Source organism: Bacillus rossius, chromosome 12 (genome assembly GCF_032445375.1).
Source record: "Bacillus rossius redtenbacheri isolate Brsri chromosome 12, Brsri_v3, whole genome shotgun sequence".
NCBI classification, from domain to species: domain Eukaryota; kingdom Metazoa; phylum Arthropoda; class Insecta; order Phasmatodea; family Bacillidae; genus Bacillus; species Bacillus rossius.
In genome coordinates this window covers 6,751,309-6,769,955 of record NC_086339.1, presented here as the reverse complement: position 1 = coordinate 6,769,955, position 18,647 = coordinate 6,751,309, and the positions used below count along the sequence as shown (strand labels likewise).

General features: G+C 35.6%; 1 protein-coding gene across 4 annotated transcripts; it reads left to right on the top strand.

The window, feature by feature from the left end:
- Positions 1–3,551: 3,551 nt before the first annotated feature.
- Positions 3,552–18,618, top strand: LOC134537427 (N-terminal Xaa-Pro-Lys N-methyltransferase 1-B). Of its 4 annotated transcripts, none has more exons than XM_063377843.1 (5): positions 3,552–3,727; positions 6,339–6,511; positions 12,735–12,918; positions 13,659–13,767; positions 16,729–18,618. In XM_063377843.1, exons 2-5 carry the CDS (start codon positions 6,341–6,343, stop codon positions 16,952–16,954), a joined length of 690 nt encoding a protein of 229 aa, XP_063233913.1. In that variant the 5' UTR covers positions 3,552–3,727; positions 6,339–6,340; the 3' UTR covers positions 16,955–18,618. The 4 variants fall into 4 exon arrangements, with proteins under 4 accessions (XP_063233913.1, XP_063233911.1, XP_063233912.1 ...); XM_063377841.1 differs by having other exon boundaries at positions 6,336–6,511; XM_063377842.1 differs by having other exon boundaries at positions 3,560–3,776; positions 6,336–6,511.
- Positions 18,619–18,647: the final 29 nt, after the last annotated feature.

Here is an 18,647-nt window from a genome sequence, read left to right as displayed (position 1 = left end):
ACAGTTGGTGTTAGGTAAGTTACAATACCATACAAAACACAATGGTAATCTTAATTATTTATTAAGGAAATTCAAAATATCACAGGTTTATCTTAAAACAATAAAATAATGTATTACTTCCAAAAATTCTAATCATTGTTGGCACTGCAGAACACATATATATATTAAGAAAATGTCTGGAGTGACGATGCGCACATTCATTAACTAATCAAATGTCTCTTTAGTTCGGGTTCGAAAATCTCATACACAGGTTCAGTTTATAAATAGGGTTAAAAAAAAAAATTTCCTCGGCTAGATAAAATAACTTAAGTCGGTAGAGCTCTGATGCTATCTCTCCCAGACCACTGGGTGATTACAGTTGTGCGTTAAATTAAAATATATTCACATAGTAGAAGTGGGTCGCAAAGTATCAACCTGTTACTTTATAACTGATACACACCTGTATCAGGTACTGCAAACGAGTACACTGTTCAAGTATCAAGTACTTAAGTATCAGTTTAGAATTCGCCTGGAACAACACCACGGCCAATGTGCGCGTGGGCAGAACCCGATCGCAGATGACGGTCACTTGGGCGGAGCTTGTTACGCAAGAGACTAGGCCGTGACGCGTGCCAGGTACCTGAGTGGGCCTTCCAGCCGTAGCCTGGCCCGGGGGCCCCGCACGGCCACGAGAAGCCTAAGATGTCCATCAAGTCTGTCCCTGCCCGAACACGCCCGAATATTCACCTTCGGCCAACCTCGGGATTTGTTTTATTTTTGCGGGACATGCTATAGATACAACACTAAATATAATTATCCTGAAACATGTTAAATTCAGTTAAATTCTGTTACATAGTTGAACAGTGACGAGATTCTGCAAGATAGGAATAGCCTCTGTCCTTAAGTATGGGCGGTGGGCCTTCACTAATCAAAATTCCCGCGCGTCTTGTTAAAAGAAAAACAAAGTCCCGAAGTTGCCCGAAGGTTAGTCTTCGGGCATGTTCGGGTTGGTCCTCAACCCTTTGTGAAAAGTAGGCTTCCCTTGTTGGGACAGGACCGCGGATGATGACAACTCAAAAAAAAAATAATGTTTATAAACAAATATTGTAATAGGATAATAATTATGGGAAACTCCGGCCAATTAGCATTGGCGAAGCGCGAGACATCAGACTGCAGTGCATTCTAGCGGCGTGGACTGAAGAAAGCCCCGCGTAATTCAATTTTACGTGCATATTAAAGGCAACATGTTTACACAATTAAGTGCTGTTTTTACCAAAACTAGAAATTCAAACAAATTTAATGCTATTATTCATACAGAACTGTTCTCAGGCTTTATTTAAAGGTAAGTGTCAAAGATAGATATGTAATTATATGCAAAATATAATCTATCAAAATAACTGAACAAGTAGTTATGTAGTATATAATTGGTTTTCCAGCTGTTTTATTTTTAAGGAAACAAGAACAACAAGTTTTAGTAACGGAAGTAAATTGTATGCATTAAATTAATTTCTCACCTGAAAATGTGACTGCATTTTAAATAAAAATCCTTAATTAAACCGAAAGAAACTGCTGTAAACAAATCATGTTACAAGAATGGTAAGGAATTATAATAAATAATTACTTTATAATAAGAGACAAAAATACAAAACAAAGGGGTTAAAATTGTGAATACGCGAAACGCGAAACACTTACTGCGTTGCGTCCGCTGGAAATCTGAAAAAAGACTTTGAGCAGTTAGTAATGTTATAATTTTTGCAGCCAAACACCGCACAAATATTTTCGGCCATTCTGAATTACTGTTCACATAATAATGTGTTTATTTATTCGCAAATAGAACCATCATCTTATAGCACCAAACACACTTCAATGCCTTTTACCGCCGTTTCCAAAGCGTAGGTTCAGTCCACGCCGCCAGGTTCGCTGAACAACATGTCTCGCATTTTTTTTGTCTGTTTCCCATATTATCCTATTACAATATTTGCTATAAACACTTCGTCTTGGAATTTATTAGGGCGCGGTTACACGGGAGTCTGAACTACTTCAGGTGAACATGTTCAGCTGTTGAGTGCGGTTACACACAGTCTGAACATGTTTCGTTCGAGGCCATTTCTCATTTAACTTAAACAGGTTGGCAAAGTAGTTCAGATCGACATATCTTCTACATTAGCCTCTGATTGGCTGGTTAGAATATAAACAGTCTTTTGCAGAAATTCTAGATGGAAAGTGTTTCTGGCACAAGTTCGAGTAATATTTTACCGAATGCAACAGAAAAACCAACAGATAATTATACATATTTTTTAATTTATCCTGACCTTGATTTTCTTAAAACTGAGATAGGTACTCTCGCTCAGAAAATAATAAAAAATAAGTTTAAAAATTTTACTGTGCATGTTTGAATTCCCGATTTGTAAAAAAATATTGAGCAATATGTAAACACATTTCATTTCTGCTAATAATGCTGTATAAACAAGTGAGAAAATCCCGCGTTTTCTGGATGCAATTAAAAAATAGAGATCAACAACACAGTCATTCGTTGACAGTAGACAATCGGTTTTAGAGCTAAACACACTTTTCAGCAACTACCGTGTAACCGCACACTTTCGCGTTTGTAAACGTGTTTACTTAGGGCGCGGTTACACGGGACCCTGAACTACTTCAGGTGAACATGTTTAAGTAAACACGTTTACAAACGCGAAAGTGTGCGGTTACACGGTAGTTGCTGAAAAGTGTGTTTAGCTCTAAAACCGATTGTCTACTGTCAACGAATGACTGTGTTGTTGATCTCTATTTTTTAATTGCATCCAGAAAACGCGGGATTTTCTCACTTGTTTATACAGCATTATCAGCAGAAATGAAATGTGTTTACATATTGCTCAATATTTTTTTACAAATCGGGAATTCAAACATGCACAGTAAAATTTTTAAACTTATTTTTTATTATTTTCTGAGCGAGAGTACGTATCTCAGTTTTAAGAAAATTAAGGTCAGGATAAATTAAAAAATATGTATAATTATCTGTTGGTTTTTCTGTTGCATTCGGTAAAATATTACTCGAACTTGTGCCAGAAACACTTTCCATCTAGAATTTCTGCAAAAGACTGTTTATATTCTAACCAGCCAATCAGAGGCTAATGTAGAAGATATGTCGATCTGAACTACTTTGCCAACCTGTTTAAGTTAAATGAGAAATGGCCTCGAACGAAACATGTTCAGACTGTGTGTAACCGCACTCAACAGCTGAACATGTTCACCTGAAGTAGTTCAGACTCCCGTGTAACCGCGCCCTTAAACAAGTTCACCTGAAGTAGTTCAGGGTCCCGTGTAACCGCGCCCTTAATCTCTTAATTGTGACCTCTGCCTTAACTAAGGCAAATATTCAGTATTAAACAATTCAAATTGTTGTAACATAAAACCTGTTGAAACAATGAAACGTTTTTTCATATTGTTCCTTTAAGAATTTTCTTTTTTACTATTAAAGAAACCTTAAATTCCTCCATGCTACATGTTGGCCTTAACATATGGGTTTAGTACTTTATTTACTCTATAGTCCATAGAGTCCTACTTTATAGTTCAAAAGTGCAGTCTACACAAACGTCGTGTTTTGGTTGAACATTTTTTGAACGTAAATATGCGGTAACGTTTTGAAAAATAAAAGACATATTTTATATATATTTAGAGTTCATTAGATCGTCTTCGAAGAACAACAATTGAAATATAGGTCTTGTGCTGTGTCTTAGCTGCATGAGTTGTAAGTGATTAATTAACAATAGTGTGAACGAGTTCATAGGTTATGTTTGGTACGTTTAAAATAGGGTAAAATCGTGAGAAATTAAAAATACTGTAAAATTATGTAAACTGTAGGCTAGGTTAGCATAGCTACATTTAAAATAAAACATTAAAATAGGTAAGATACTTGATTAGGTCAAGTAAGGTACATTTGAAATTGGTACTTCCAGTTCCATGTCTCGTCATTAATTTTACCGTTGAACCTGTGTTACACAATGCTTTCTGTTATGAAAAATTTGTGATATATCAATGAATTATGATCGTAAGTTCATTGGAAAATAAAAAAATCCACAAACATGACATAATTTGTTGGTATTGTGATATTCGAGGTTTGTTTGGCAAGGATATTTTGAGTACTAAATTTAAACAGCAAGCCTCATGTACCACAGGATCAATATATACATGATTATGCAATCAGGATCAGGAAATAAACTTGGATTAAAAGGGAAATTACTAGCTGGTAGGTGCAGGGAAGCAGGCTGACCAGTGTATGTACCTGGGGATGACAATGCACAATAACTTAGCATGGGCAAACAGGTTCAGTAGGTGGAGTAGAGGAGGAGGAGGGCACGGGGGCTGCTAGGCAAGATCCTGCAGGCAGCACGGAGGAAGAGAAGGCAGAAGGCATGCTCGATGTTGGTCAGGCCAAAGATAGAGTATGGGGCCGTGATGTGGGATCCCTGGAGGAGGTGCAGTGTTAGAGGATACGGTAAATATGTAGTTTAGCTGTATTTCTGAAAAATAATGTTAAAAATCCGAAAATACTTTTATTCAATGCTCTTGAACTTCCTCTATTCATTAAAGCCGGCATAGATAAGAAATTCCAAATACTTTAGGATATATCGCCGTTCTTATTTTGCTATACAAGACCTGTGCAATCATTCAACCGTCACAATTTTTTTATTTTTCTGTGTGTTCGTGAATGCCTAATTAATTAAAATGGTTGATTAGGTCAGGTCAGTTACATTATAAATACTTTCAAACTAAGTGGGCATTAAAAATAATGTGAATTAATTTAAATGGTTCTTTAGTTTTAAAGTACTTATAATGTAACTGACCTGACCAAACAAACGGGACAAAGGATGAACAGTAGGAACTCACGTAATTTTTTTTTTACTTATTACTTACGCAACATAATCCAAATAACAAATAAAACATTAAAATTTGAAACGTTAAAAACTCACCTAAGTTAGAGGTGGGTACAATTCCTTTGCCATTAGTAGAAAATGATGTAGTCGTTCACCTATGTCGCGAAAAAAAAAATTCATACTCATAAACAAGAAACAATGTTGAATGCCGCATGAATGCACAGGTATTGTGATGGAAATTTAAAAAAATTCTATATCTCCTAAAGTATTTGGAATTTCTTATCTCCGCCGGGTTTAATGAAAAGAGGAAGTTAGAGAGCATAGAATAAAAGTATTTTCTGAAATTTAAAAATTTTTTTGACAAATATCGCCTAACTATGAAAATTAAAAAATTCGTTATCTCCTAAATATTTGGAATTTCTTATCTCCGCCGTGTTTAATGAAAAGAGGAAGTTAAGGAGCTTATAATAAAAGTTTTTTCGTATTTTTAACATTTTTTTTTCCACAAATACCGCTAAACTACATATTTACCAAGGATACAATCCCAGCCCTTATTTATAATCCTGGGATTTTAGGATTGTGCACATACAATCCCGGGATAATCTTGGGAATTGGGAATGGCAAATAAAAACATGCAAAAATTACCTATATTAAAATCAATTTTTTTCATTGTAATTTTACAAACAAAATAATTATATATGTCTTTACACAATAGTCATTTATGAGTAATCACACTTGAATTCACACAATCACAATATTTTTTTTCACAAAAATCAAGATCTCCTTAAATTTAAATAAAAATGTAATTAATAAACTAAATAATGGTGAGTTATTGTAATGGAAATTTTTAAAGAAAAAGAGAAACGGAGGTATAATCTGGGAAAACTGGTGCAATTTTTTTATTGAACGTAACACTGTGACAAATATGAAACCCTGAACTGCAAGAAAATAATATCTGTTTACTACTAGCACCGGTGACGAATAATAAAATGACTTCCAAATTTAGTACATCATCTCTGTTTCCCAGTGCATATGCAACTCAAATCAGCTGTTAAAACAAAATTGCGGACAAGAAAGTCAAAGGGACAGTGACAGATAAAATTAGTGCATTTCATTTGGAAATTTTTGGTCTTATGATGTATGTTTCATACCAACCTGAGTTTAGCATATTTATATCCTGAATATTTTGGGATGGGAAGTGGGATGGGATCCCGGAATTAAATCCACTATGCATGGATTTTACTTCAAAATTGTAGAATTTTTATATATATGTGTGTGCGCGTGCGTGCGTGCGTGCGTGCGTGCATGCGTGCATGCGTGCGTGTGTATAATTGGCATCAGGCACTAAACTATAAATTTGCTGTATTGTGTATTTTTCAATTTTTTTTGTGTAGAAGAGGCTTTCCTTCGAAATAACTGAGCTGTATTCAAACTATGTACTATTCATTATTTTTATATACCTATATAATTTATTTATTTCAGAAGGAATGGATAACTCTGTTGAGACCAGTGAGTGTCAAGAAGAAACATTTTACAAGCATGCAGCAAAATATTGGTCTAACATTCCAGCTACTGTGGATGGGATGTTGGGAGGTTTTGGATTCATTTCCCACACAGATATTCAAGGGTCCTCTAAGTTCCTGCAACAGCTGTTCAAGGTATTGTTTTCATTGCACTTCATTAACCTCACAATAATTTCACATCTACATTGTTTTCTTCTGTATTCTGTCATTTTATGAGGTCTGTATGGAATGATAAGGTGTGCTACGCAAATTAATTTTTGTATAGGTACTGTAAAGAAGGCCTTGTTAAAATCCAAGTGGTCAGTTACAGTTAGGTAGTTGACCTTGTGGTATACCTGCTAGAGAATAGAACAGTGTTTGCTTCATAAATGGAAGCCAGCTAAAAAGTTGTGTCATAAACATGTCTTTTTTTTTAACAAATAAATGTAATCCCAGAACTTATTTTATGCTGAATATATATAAATTCTTTAAATCTATAAAAATTTACGAATTCATTGAAAACTACTTGTTTGTTTAGTAAGTTTAAATTGAGAGAAGTTCTATAGTTGTTATAACATTCTTATATTCCTGTAAAAATTAATATGTTGGTTCCGGTAAAATATGACGTGAAAATTAAATAATGTTAAAAAAATATATATATTATTTATTTTTTATTTATGTTTTTAAAGGGCATTGCAATATTGCAAGTTGTTTACCATTAGTTTATTGTTTCAACAGTGTTTTAAGGTTAGGTTAGATATACTTAATATTTTTTTAAATGTGTAAACATTTGGCTAGTTTAGGTTAGCTAACATTTAAAATACTGTAAAATAGTGTGGTTAGTTAGATCAGCAACATAAAACATACTAAATGTAGTTTTGTAGGTTAATGAAGAGACATTGTCAACAATTTCTTTTTTTCCCATTGTAACCCCTAAATTAACATATTACCGAAACATTTTTCGTATATGTGATAGGATTGCTATTTATCCACTTCATTTCCTCCTTGGATTAAATTTTATTTAAATTTATTTCTCTGTTTAAGTTAGACTTTATATTATATAGAAGTGTTGTATTTTCACAATTTCCCTTCAATTTCCCTTGACCTTGTGAACTTCAGAGGTTATCAGTGTAGAATTTTTCTTCAAGTCTTTTTCCTCCTCGTTTTGAAAAGGCATCAGTCAGCATATTATCGATTTTCAGTTATATGTTTCGTCCCGATCACAAAAGGTAGACCTAATGATTGGTGTAGGAAGGGCATCGGTCAGAGCATCGTGTGTAGGGTTACCAGACACTGATAATAAAAAAGGAAGACATTCATCTCGCAAAAGGAGGACATTTCACTAAAAAGGAGGACAATATATTTAAAAAAAAAAAAACATTAATTAATTACAATGGAGTACGATATTTTACAATGTTTTGGCATTTCATACAGTTTCAGTATAAAGAATCAAACAAACTACGCATATACAGCATATTAAAAACACGTTTTTTATGTGATAACTATTTTGAATACAATCGATTATGTGAATAACCAAGTACATCAATCCTATACAAAAAAAAAACACATGTTCAAAAAGTGAATAACCCAGTATAAACACACTATATCCAAAACGCAACATAATATTACATATACCACACAAAATAACATATCTTCTTGTGTATAACAAATGGATGTTATAGTTTGTTGCAGGAACACCAATAAGCTTAATATTTACATAATTAGCAGACACATGCATTTAATATTTTTCAGATATACTAATTTTGTTTAAGATTTTAGGGTTCTTAAGCAGATATGAGTAAAAGTTTTCGCAGGTTGTTTCTTTGAAGTTGTAAACTACTGTGGTGGTGGATTTGACAGTTTCTGGTAGAAGTCGGTTTCTCTCCTTTGTCCACTGACTGCTTATCAAGGAAAAAATTATTTCAACCGATGCATTGTGTCCTGGTATAGAGAAAAAAATTCACATATTTTTAAAAGTTCTGAGTATTGGTCTGAATTAGCGCATTCACTAAAAAATGTTTTCCGTATCACATCCAAACTCCCATCAAAGAAACTTTCATCTTGTTCCTTGAGGAATGCTGTCAAATGACAGTACTGATCAAAAAGTCTGACATCATCGACAGCAATACCTTTGTCCTTCAAATATGGTAACAAATCGTCGAATTCAATAGTTCGTCTGTATTTCAAGTACATCCACTTGAAACACTGAAATTCTTCTAAATTTGTTGTCCATTTTTCTAAATAGTTTATGCATGCTTCATACAGAATCTGACATTGTTCTTCCGTACACAATCCGGCTTGTTTGCAATTATTAATCGGTTCTCTCACTTTCAAAGGAACAAAGGTGTGACGGTGCCTTTCTTTGAGGCAATGAAGTGTTGCCTCCAGATGGTTAATAGCTTCCAAAATACAATTCCTTTCCTTTTCAATAGCCTGTATTTTTGAATCGAAAACAGACATAAGAGAGTGCAGATACCACAAGTAAATTTCTGAAAATTCAAAAATTTTCTTGATTATGTCCGGTGGCTGTGGTTGACTAAGAAAGTAGGATTTTAAAGCTGGAAATAATTTAAGTATTCGCTCAATAGCTAGGAAAAGACTTAACCAACGAGTTTTACTGTGCAATAACAGTCGTTGATAATCTAGATCAACTGAGTCGCAGAATTCCTTGAGAGATTCTGTGCGAACTCTATACACGGAAAAATAATTGAAATTTTCATGACTATTGATTCAATATCATATTTAAGCAAGTCAGTACCATGCTGTAACGTATTATGCAAAATATGTGCTGGGCAACCAACTCCTACGATGTCTCTACCGAGGTGATTTTTAGAAATTAATACACATTTCGTCCCTCTTTTCTGTTCAGCCCACCAAAGTTAACGTTTGCATTGTCTCCAGAATATGCAACACATTTCGAGGCAAGGCCATGTTTTTCTAAGGTCATCAAAATAAAGTTTGTTATAGTATCTGACTGTTCGTTTTCTAAGGCTTGTATTTCAATTACCTTGGTTTTTGTCCCGCCTTCTTTTCAGTCTAAATATTGAATAAGAATGGGAAATATCTTCATTGATCCATGGTTGCTGGCGTCTGTAGCGACACCAAAACATGAAATACTTCCCAATGTCTCAACAACAATGTCGATTGCATGAGGAGCAATGACATTTCGAATAATTGCTTCGGCTTTAGTTCTAGCACAATATATATTTTTCGCAGTTTTCGAGTCTCCAAAAATTTTTCTGTTCAGGCTAGACGTACAATCCATTGACTTAAAATAATGGTGGTGCTTAATGGTGTGAAACGCCAATGCTCCTTCTGCGGCTCTTACATTACTGTTTACTTCATTTACAAAATAAGAACTTGCTGTTGTAATTGATGAAGAGCTGCGAACAATTTTCCTGTGTTTCTCACTAATCACGTAGAGTTCCAAGTCTGTAGAACCTTTATTCACTACCGAAACGTAACAGTCGCACAACACACACTTAGCTTCATGTTCAATTCTTCCACAAACAAAATTTGGGAATTTAGTTTTTTAAGTGTCACTAAATTTACACTTTCTTTTAGACATTGTTTCACACTACTACAAGTTAGCGCCGCATTAATGCATAAACAATTAGAAAATGATGTGGCTTTTACAAACGCAGAAACGACTTGTGGACTTGTGGTTGTTACACCACAGAATTCATCGATTCAACACAAACTAAGCATGCGCTGTGTCCTGCGTATACGCGTTGAGCTGGCCGTTCATAGTTCATCCTCCTGCCATCTATAATTATTTACAATAAACTTGCAACACACCACACGTGCTTCTGCATGTGCTGCTACCTGTCAAGCTGTCATAGAACTACTTACTGACTGCGGACAGCGCATTAGCGCGCACCGCGCGCTTTACTCAGAGTGTAACTGCAGGAATTATCTCACTTTATAAAAAAGCCGGACATTTTGGAGCATTAAGGAAAATCCGGCCGGACGCAAAAAAATACATAAAAAGGAGGACATGTCCTCCTTTTGCCGGACGTCTGGTAACCCTAATTGTGTGTGTAGTTACATGCATTCAAAATACAGCATGAGTTTTGAAAATTCCTCTGCACTCAAACAAAGTGAGTGATATTAGACGTCTGATACAATATGTACCAAAGGAGTTGTCTCAACTGTACAAAGACCTTTTGGATGGGCCAGTGTCTGATAAAGACAATTATGAGTAGTGTTATATTATGTGATGCTTAACGTGAACATTATTAAAGAAAAATTGTCATACACCATGTCTATACTGGTTTAATATCTAATGGCACATTACATTGGTATTTTGAGACAATGGTAATATAATACAATAGCAGATAAATGTTGTTATTTTGATCTGATTCCTGGTAGGAATTTGTCTTTTGTGTTAAAAGGGTATCATTTTATGATTTTCAAAATTCTGTAGAAATCTATATTTACATTATATTAAGGACGAACTGTTTCCAAATCATGCCGTACATGATGAAGAAGGAGGGGAAAATGTAAAACATGATTTAGTAAAGCTATATTATAAGGCATACTATTTTTTGTTGTTTCCCTAAAGTTTGCTTCCTATGACTGATGCCCTTTCAAAAGAAATGCGTGCGTGTACTTATGTACGCGCATGACAAGTTACTTCTTTGGCATCATTAAGAAATAGTTTTTGATTGCATGCAAATAATTAACTACAATAAAATAATAAAAGGGCTGGAAAAAGAAAGTCAACACAGTCAATAAAGTTCAGTTTAAATTTGAAAAATTAAATAAATAAAATTTAGAGCATAATAAATATGACATAATTTGTACTAAATATTGTAAGATTCTTAATTTTAAATATTTATTATTGATTATTTAATATTTTAAAAGAAAATAAATAAATTTAATAATAAATTCAAAAATTTAATTAAAGTTTATTCATTTTTTAAATAATTATTATTTTCTTAATTTAATATTCACTTTTCATTTTTATCAAAAAGTTTTCATTAATTTTGTTCATTTATTTTTATAAATATTTATTATTTATTCAGTTTAATAATAACTATTAAAGATTAATATTTTAATTTGATGTAAAATTTTAATTTTGATCACAAATTTTTTATTAAATGTTTTATTAAATTTATTTCTTTATTTTGTAAATATTAAATAACCAATAATAAATATTAAACATTAATAATGTAATATTTAGTATTAATTATATTAAATAATATTTTAATTTATATCAATAAATAATACATACGGATAGTTAATCTCAGTTATATTGGAGCACTTGAAAAAGTATATAAGCACAATTTCTTTTACTAATATTTACAAATAGTAAATAATATTAATCAAAATATTCAATATAAATCACTACTGAATATAATTTATTAGCACATATATAATTCCCACATGTATGAAACTAAAACACGTGTTGTGAATGTAGAAACTAGAAACATGTGGATAAATATTATAAATATGAAAACAGTGATCAAAGGCAACGAGCGTGCCAACATGCGCGACTAAAGCCCACCGCACACGGTAGAATATTTTCTACTAGTTTGCTTACTAGAATGCTTACTGGTTTCTGTACTGTGTTGGCTACAAGCTGAAACACTAGGTGCGCTACAAGTTTCTGCTGCACACGATTCTAGCTGCCTTACTAGTTTTGTTAAGAGAATATTCTCCACAACAAATTTTTATTATGATAATTCACATTTTTTACTGCATACAAACAAGGCTCTTCTTTGTATGCATTTATTAAAACGAGAAGTTGGTCACTAGTCCACTTCTTTCCGTCCATGTTTATCACGACATGCGCGCTTAAAAGTGTAAACAACCCCTCATGCTGTTTTCGTGAGTTCTGATTGGCCACTCCTTAAATATTGGAACACACCAAGCAAAGAAAATAGGACGCTGTCTATTACGCAAAACCAGTAGCCCAGCTCGTACAGCTACTAGTATCCAGTTTGAATTCGAGTGAAGAAACTAGTAGTAGAGCCAGTACGACTACTAGCTTACAATATTGTAAGGTATATTGTACCGTGTGCGGCGGGCTTAATAGAGTTTCTATTTCTATTTTGTTGATAGCTTTTTTACGAGACTTAAACGGCGGTTTGGCGGGCAGATTCAACCTGTTAATTTTGTGTTACAGTGATGCGCGCGCATCTTAAAATTTCACTCTCATCATTTTTTCATAACGCGCCTAAAGAAGTATAACTTCAAAAAGCGATCCAAATATTCAATCCTTTGAGTCCTAAGGATTAGATGGTATTTGAGTGTTTGACTGGCCCATCCCTACGAGGGGGTTCGAGGTGGACGGTTTGAGTTCTAAGGATTTGACTGGCCCATCCCCACGTACTAGAGTTAGATGTGTTTACGAGGTGGTCGGTCCCGCGGGCAGATGAAGGACGCGCCGGGCCGCGGCCGGGCGCTCGACTGCGGGGCGGGCATCGGGCGGGTCACCAAGCACCTGCTCGTGCCGCTCTTCGACCAGGTGGACCTGGTCGAGCAGAACCCGGCGTTCCTGGAGCAGGCGCGGGAGTACGTGGGGCCGTGCAGGAAGCTGGGCGAGCTGTACGGCTGCGGTGGGTCACGTCCCCTCGTCTCTTCAGTCTGTACAGTCAGTTTACGGACGATAATTTTACGTGATGTCGTATCAAATTTTTTAGATTGCTGCTTTTTAAAAAGACCGCCTTAACCTGTTTGATATTATAGAAGATTTTCTCACGCGGTGGTTGGCCGGTTCTTGCACGCTCGGCTCAGGCGGAACGTGACGATGAGTCATGCTTTTTCGTCCATACAGCCGGCGTTCATCGATTTACAAGAACTTATCACGTCAAAATTATTGACTTGTTGGTAATGAAATATTTATTTGTTGTATTGACACACGTTCTGGTGAAAATAATTCTCCGATGGAGCTGTTACACCATCCTTTTACCATTTAGACACTCAAAATCAGTCTGTAAATTACCAAACTTATTTTAAAATTTGTGTAATTTTATAATGCAGATTCTCATTGGCCAAACAGTTTGCTCAGGAAAATGATGTATTCGTGCTAAACTGTTAGGAGAGTAGTTAAATCATAACTATCATGTATTACAGTCCGTATTGAGTACTTGGAGGATTGCAGAATATTAGCAAAACCTTAACGAAGAGGATTAAATAGTAATTCTAAATAATAATTCTAAAGTTCTACGAAATACTGCAATTATTGAATTTCACTGACGACACACTGGAAAAGTTAACTAGGATTGTTGCATACGCCGCAAAATATGGTTAAGTAGAATATATCTCGTTGGCTAAGCCTTGGGTTGTGTGTGTGCAGGTTTGCAAGACTTCGTGCCAGAGGAAGGTAGATACGACGTTATCTGGACCCAATGGGTGCTGGGCCACTTGACAGACGATCACTTGATCCAGTTCTTTAAAGCGTGCATGTAAGTGGCCTTAGTGGAAGTTCAAGACTCGGTGGCAAAATACTGTGATTTAGTGATTTAACAGCTTAAAGCTAAAATTTCACTAGAAAACTTAAAAATTCCTTGCAATTAATGGACAATTGTTGGTCTTTTTGTGTTTAGTTTCTGACTGTGCAGCAAAGAATGCTTATTGCATGCCCAGTATACGTATTTTGGACCATTTGATTAGATTTCGTAAGAAAAAAAATTACGAATTTTTTTTTATAGTTTGTATCTCATTTTTAAATTAAAAAGATGTGTTTCAGGTCTTACTTTGAACTCATAAAGTAACTGTGATTAGTGATCATAGTAAATGGTAGGGATATAATATTCAGATAGATGCTGCTTGGGTTATATGTTTTGCATTGACATACCTGCCAACTTTGGCCAGTCAAAAAGCAGGAGGTTTTTTAGAGGAGTAAACAATGCTTGTTGCCCCCAATAAAACACCTAAAAGGGGGGGGGGGGGGGTGAAATTTTGTTTATTTTGACGGAAAAATCACGACACAAAGAAAAAAATGCAGCATGTTCACCTTTCCTCGATTGCAAAATGCACGGAAATTCGTTACTAAATCTCTTCTTGTACACAACAAGATACTTCACTGTAGGCCATTTCTATTAAATCCCTATTGCGGAGTAGACCTACAACTAAACACGTACAAAATACTCATCACGCAACTGCTTCCACAAAATAATATTTTTTTTTGAATACACCGTTGAATTAATTCGAAGACTACTATAATGCTACCTCTACACTTATTCTGTGAGCACAGACGCGAACAAAGGTAAATTTGTTCGGGGACGAACAAACAATTCACACATAGCCGGCTAACAAACCGAAGCGAATTTGGGCACGAATGTAAACAGTGGTATCATAAACTCATTATTAATCCAGTCCGTCTTTATTTCAAAACACCACCGAAAACACAGTTTACAATGTTGACAAAACACGCCATTTTGGAAAACAAACCTTTTTCTGGTTGGCTAACAAACACCAATGACGAACGTGTACCAAAACAGCTCCCATAATTATCGTAAATAACTACGTTTCTTTCTTAGATGTACGCTTAACAAAGAGTTTTAGCCGACAATTGTGGGCATTTAGGCTATTAAAATAACTACACTTTATGGTACGAACCGTAGTTACTATACAATTGTACGGAATAATGGTACAAACATATTAATTCTATAAATTTATTGGATTAAAAACTTAAAGAGAAACAGAACCAAAAAACGGGAGATTTTAATGACAAATCGGGAGGGCGGGAGAAAGGGTATAAAATCGTGAGTCTCCCGCCTAAAGCGGGAGGGTTGGCAGGTATGCATTGATAATTCTGGAGCTAACTAAAATTATTACTTTTGTTTTTTGCACTATTTGACATTATTTCATTGTACTTTTGTGATGTTACAAATGAATCTCTACCTTTTGATAGTGATGATGAAAAGAAAAAAATATTGCTTTGTTTGTTGGTCAAATGTCCTTTGTGAAAAAAGGTGCAAAATAGCCTGCATTAAAATTACTGTTACATAAATGAAAAGATAAATTAACACCTGTGCTATCTCAACTGAAATGTTCATTCTGAATGTCAAGTTAAATCTGTCGCAGCCTGTTCACAAGAGTACATGCTACATGTGTAAATACACTTGGGGGACAGATTGTATATTTTGGAAATTTAATCCTACAGGCTTTTATTATTTTTAAAAATAGAAAAATTAGTACTATCTGGTTTTCATTCTCCAATTTATTTTGTAGCCATGATGAATATCTTCACTCCTGCTAATGAAAGTAAAAAAAATAATACCACCCTGTTTTCCCAGTGTGCGTAAATATATGGGGCCCTCGACAAATATGTTACTATTAAGAATTTTGAGAAGGGATCAGTAGAGGCATGTATTCTGCATGAAAAGATTTTGAACAAACACTGTAGCATTGCCTGTGTTTCGTGATTGGTTGAGTTTCTTTCAGGTATGTGTCTACTGTAGGCACACCAATTACAGCCATTCTGATTGGCCCAGCCAAATAAGGAATAGTTTCTTTAAGATGGCTATCAATTACAATGAAGGAACCGCTGGCACAAGCATACCTAATTGCAGTCTAGAGACGGTCCAGAATTTTTCGCAGAAATTACATGCCCTTAGGGTTCAGCCGTGGCCTGTAGTGCGATGTCAGGAAATTGTGGTAAAGAAGTGAGATTGGGTCTGAACCCATGACTCGAATGTGGATCAAACATCTCTTACACTTGGTATACAAGCAACAGGTTCATAAAATGTCAAATTTTGTCGTTAACCTTCAATCCTGGCCAGACTCGTCTCGTGATAATGCTCTTCAAGCCAGGAAACAATCCATTCATAGAGACCGGAAAAAAATCGCAGATTCATTTCACGACATGATAAGAGTCCGAAAAAACTGTAACCTTTATATTGCTTCTCTGATTGGCTCACAGCTTATCTGAAGGACTTTGAGCCAATGAAAAACCTTCAACCAGAAAAGTATCGAATCGCAAGCATCCCACTTAACAGGTGTCACGAGTCAGTAGCCAATGATCCGGAGTGTGCAGGGGGTTTTTGGAGTCCATCCTAGAGGTCAAACAAAGCGCGAATTTTTCCAGTCTATCCATTCATTATTCACACACAAGACTTCATGTGCTGTCATCATTTGTGAGGGTTTTTTGTTCTGTTAGTCCATTTTTCTTTGTTTTTCTTGGTTTGTTGACCATATTCCTGTTGTGGAGTATTGTGTGGCATTAAATCCTGACAACAGCAATTTTTTTTTTGCTTAATTTGTTTTTTTTTTTTGTAGTCTTCTTCTACAGACATACATGTGCTAAGCAATGGCGTATGTATGTCCAAAAGCCTACATCAGGTCATGCACTCCCCATTGCACAAATCTATCAAAGATAATCTCACGTGCAACACTGAACGGCGGGTGTGCTGTGCCGGCAGCGGCGGCCTGAGGAGCGGGGGCGTGGTGGTGGTGAAGGAGAACGTGACGTCGAGCGGCCGCGTGGAGGTGGACGCGGAGGACTCGTCCGTGACGCGGCCGCCCGCGCTGCTGCTGGAGCTCCTGGGACGCGCCGGCCTGCGCTGCCTGCGCGAGCAGCGCCAGACGGGCTTCCCCGCCGGCCTCTACCCCGTCAAGATGTACGCGCTGCGTGCCGCCGCCAGCTGAGCCTCGCCAGCGTCCAGCGCTGGTAACGTTGTGTGCTACGTCTTCAAGTGTGCACCAAGAGGAAATCCCGAGAAAATCACCGTTGTGAAAAAACATGTAGCACGTGAACATTTTTTAAATTGGATTTTAACTTGATATATTTTTATAAAACTGCCATGGTATTTCAATGTGTGTGCTTACATATTTCTTGTGCCCCCATACTTTGAATGTACTACAGCAAAACCCCTTATTTACGTTATCGTTATTTACGTTTTCCCGTTATTTGCACTAAATTCTTCAGGTCCCGTTTAGTTCCCATTTAATCCAATACAATACTTTCACGTGAATTACGTCTCAAAAATCGAATCCATCCCGCTATTTACGTCACGTAACAACCATAGTAGGCCTAAAAACATTGTGAAAAACGTAACTTTTATAGTCGGCAGTGAACATTTTAAATCGCAAAATATACATATTTTATAACATGAAAAGTTGCTTTTATTTCTAAACATATAATAATTTAAGCCTAGGCGTGTAAAAGTCTGAGTAATTATAGCAGGAAACAATCTAAAATGTACTAGGGAAAAACGTAAACTCATGAATGTAGAAACGTTCTGATACTATATTTATGTCAACTTAGGCGAAATACTGGTACGAGACATAAACTTCACAAGATAAAATGAGCTGAGTCTTGGTAACTGTTTTATACGTATTTTATAATTTCGGAAGTATTGTACAGTTGACGCGTAATTTTTAAACTAACCATTTATTTCTGAGGATCGTAAATAATTAATTATTGGTATCAAAACATCAACATGAACATAAACTTGAACACGTCACAGCAGCGAGAAAACTGGTGCGTATACCAATAAACTGGTACACGGGAGGTGGAGCTGATATTTTTTTTTTTCCGCTAAGCTCGTATCTATTGGCTGGCTGCTGATGGAACGTCACGAGTCTGGGCGGAGCGTTGAGTGAGTTATACTGTGCATGCGCAGCTCAGAGAACAGAGAGAGCCAGCCGGCGGCTACGCCGCACCATGACAACAGCTGATTGAGTACGATGACTTTTCGTACGGCACGCTATTGACGGTAAATTTCCAATTTGTGGCTTTTTTTTTTTTTTTTTTTTTTTTAATTTCCTTACTGTGGTGCAAAGTGTATGTGTAATGTAGCCCATATTTGTTATGAACACTGCAGGATGCGACTATTTTAATTAACTTTAACGTATTTCTTACTTTTCCCTTTATTTACACTTTTTTACTTTGTCCCCATGAAAAGTGCAAATAAGGGGTTTTGCTGTATAAGGATAAATATGTTGTAGGAAGGTTAATATTTTAAATCACGACCACAACATGGTTGTTCAAAGGCATGTTGCATAGATATTTTTGTAATCTTCAAAAATATGAAACTACCCGAAACCTTTTCAAACATGAATAAACTGAAATGTCTCAAGTTAACAGATTATATGTAGATACTATCATAAATATTGACTTATTTATTTGTAATTTGTACTCTAGTTAGTAAGGAAAAGTAATAAAACCTTGTTTGAAGGACTACTTGAAGAAAATGTAAATTAAGGGTTCTTTAATGGTGCTTTAAATTGTGGTGTGCACAAAGATTCGTGTTTGATGCAATCCTTTTGATAGTCTTAATGTTTGCTCTGTTTGAATAAATAACCTGTTATTGGACTTGGGCAATGGTAGAACAATTTC

Coding starts and splice junctions, on each gene's coding strand:
- LOC134537427 (XM_063377842.1), top strand. Junction 12,919..13,658: donor GGGCGAGCTGTACGGCTGCG/GTGGGTCACGTC, acceptor GTGTGTGTGCAG/GTTTGCAAGACTTCGTGCCA. Junction 13,768..16,728: donor CAGTTCTTTAAAGCGTGCAT/GTAAGTGGCCTT, acceptor CTGTGCCGGCAG/CGGCGGCCTGAGGAGCGGGG.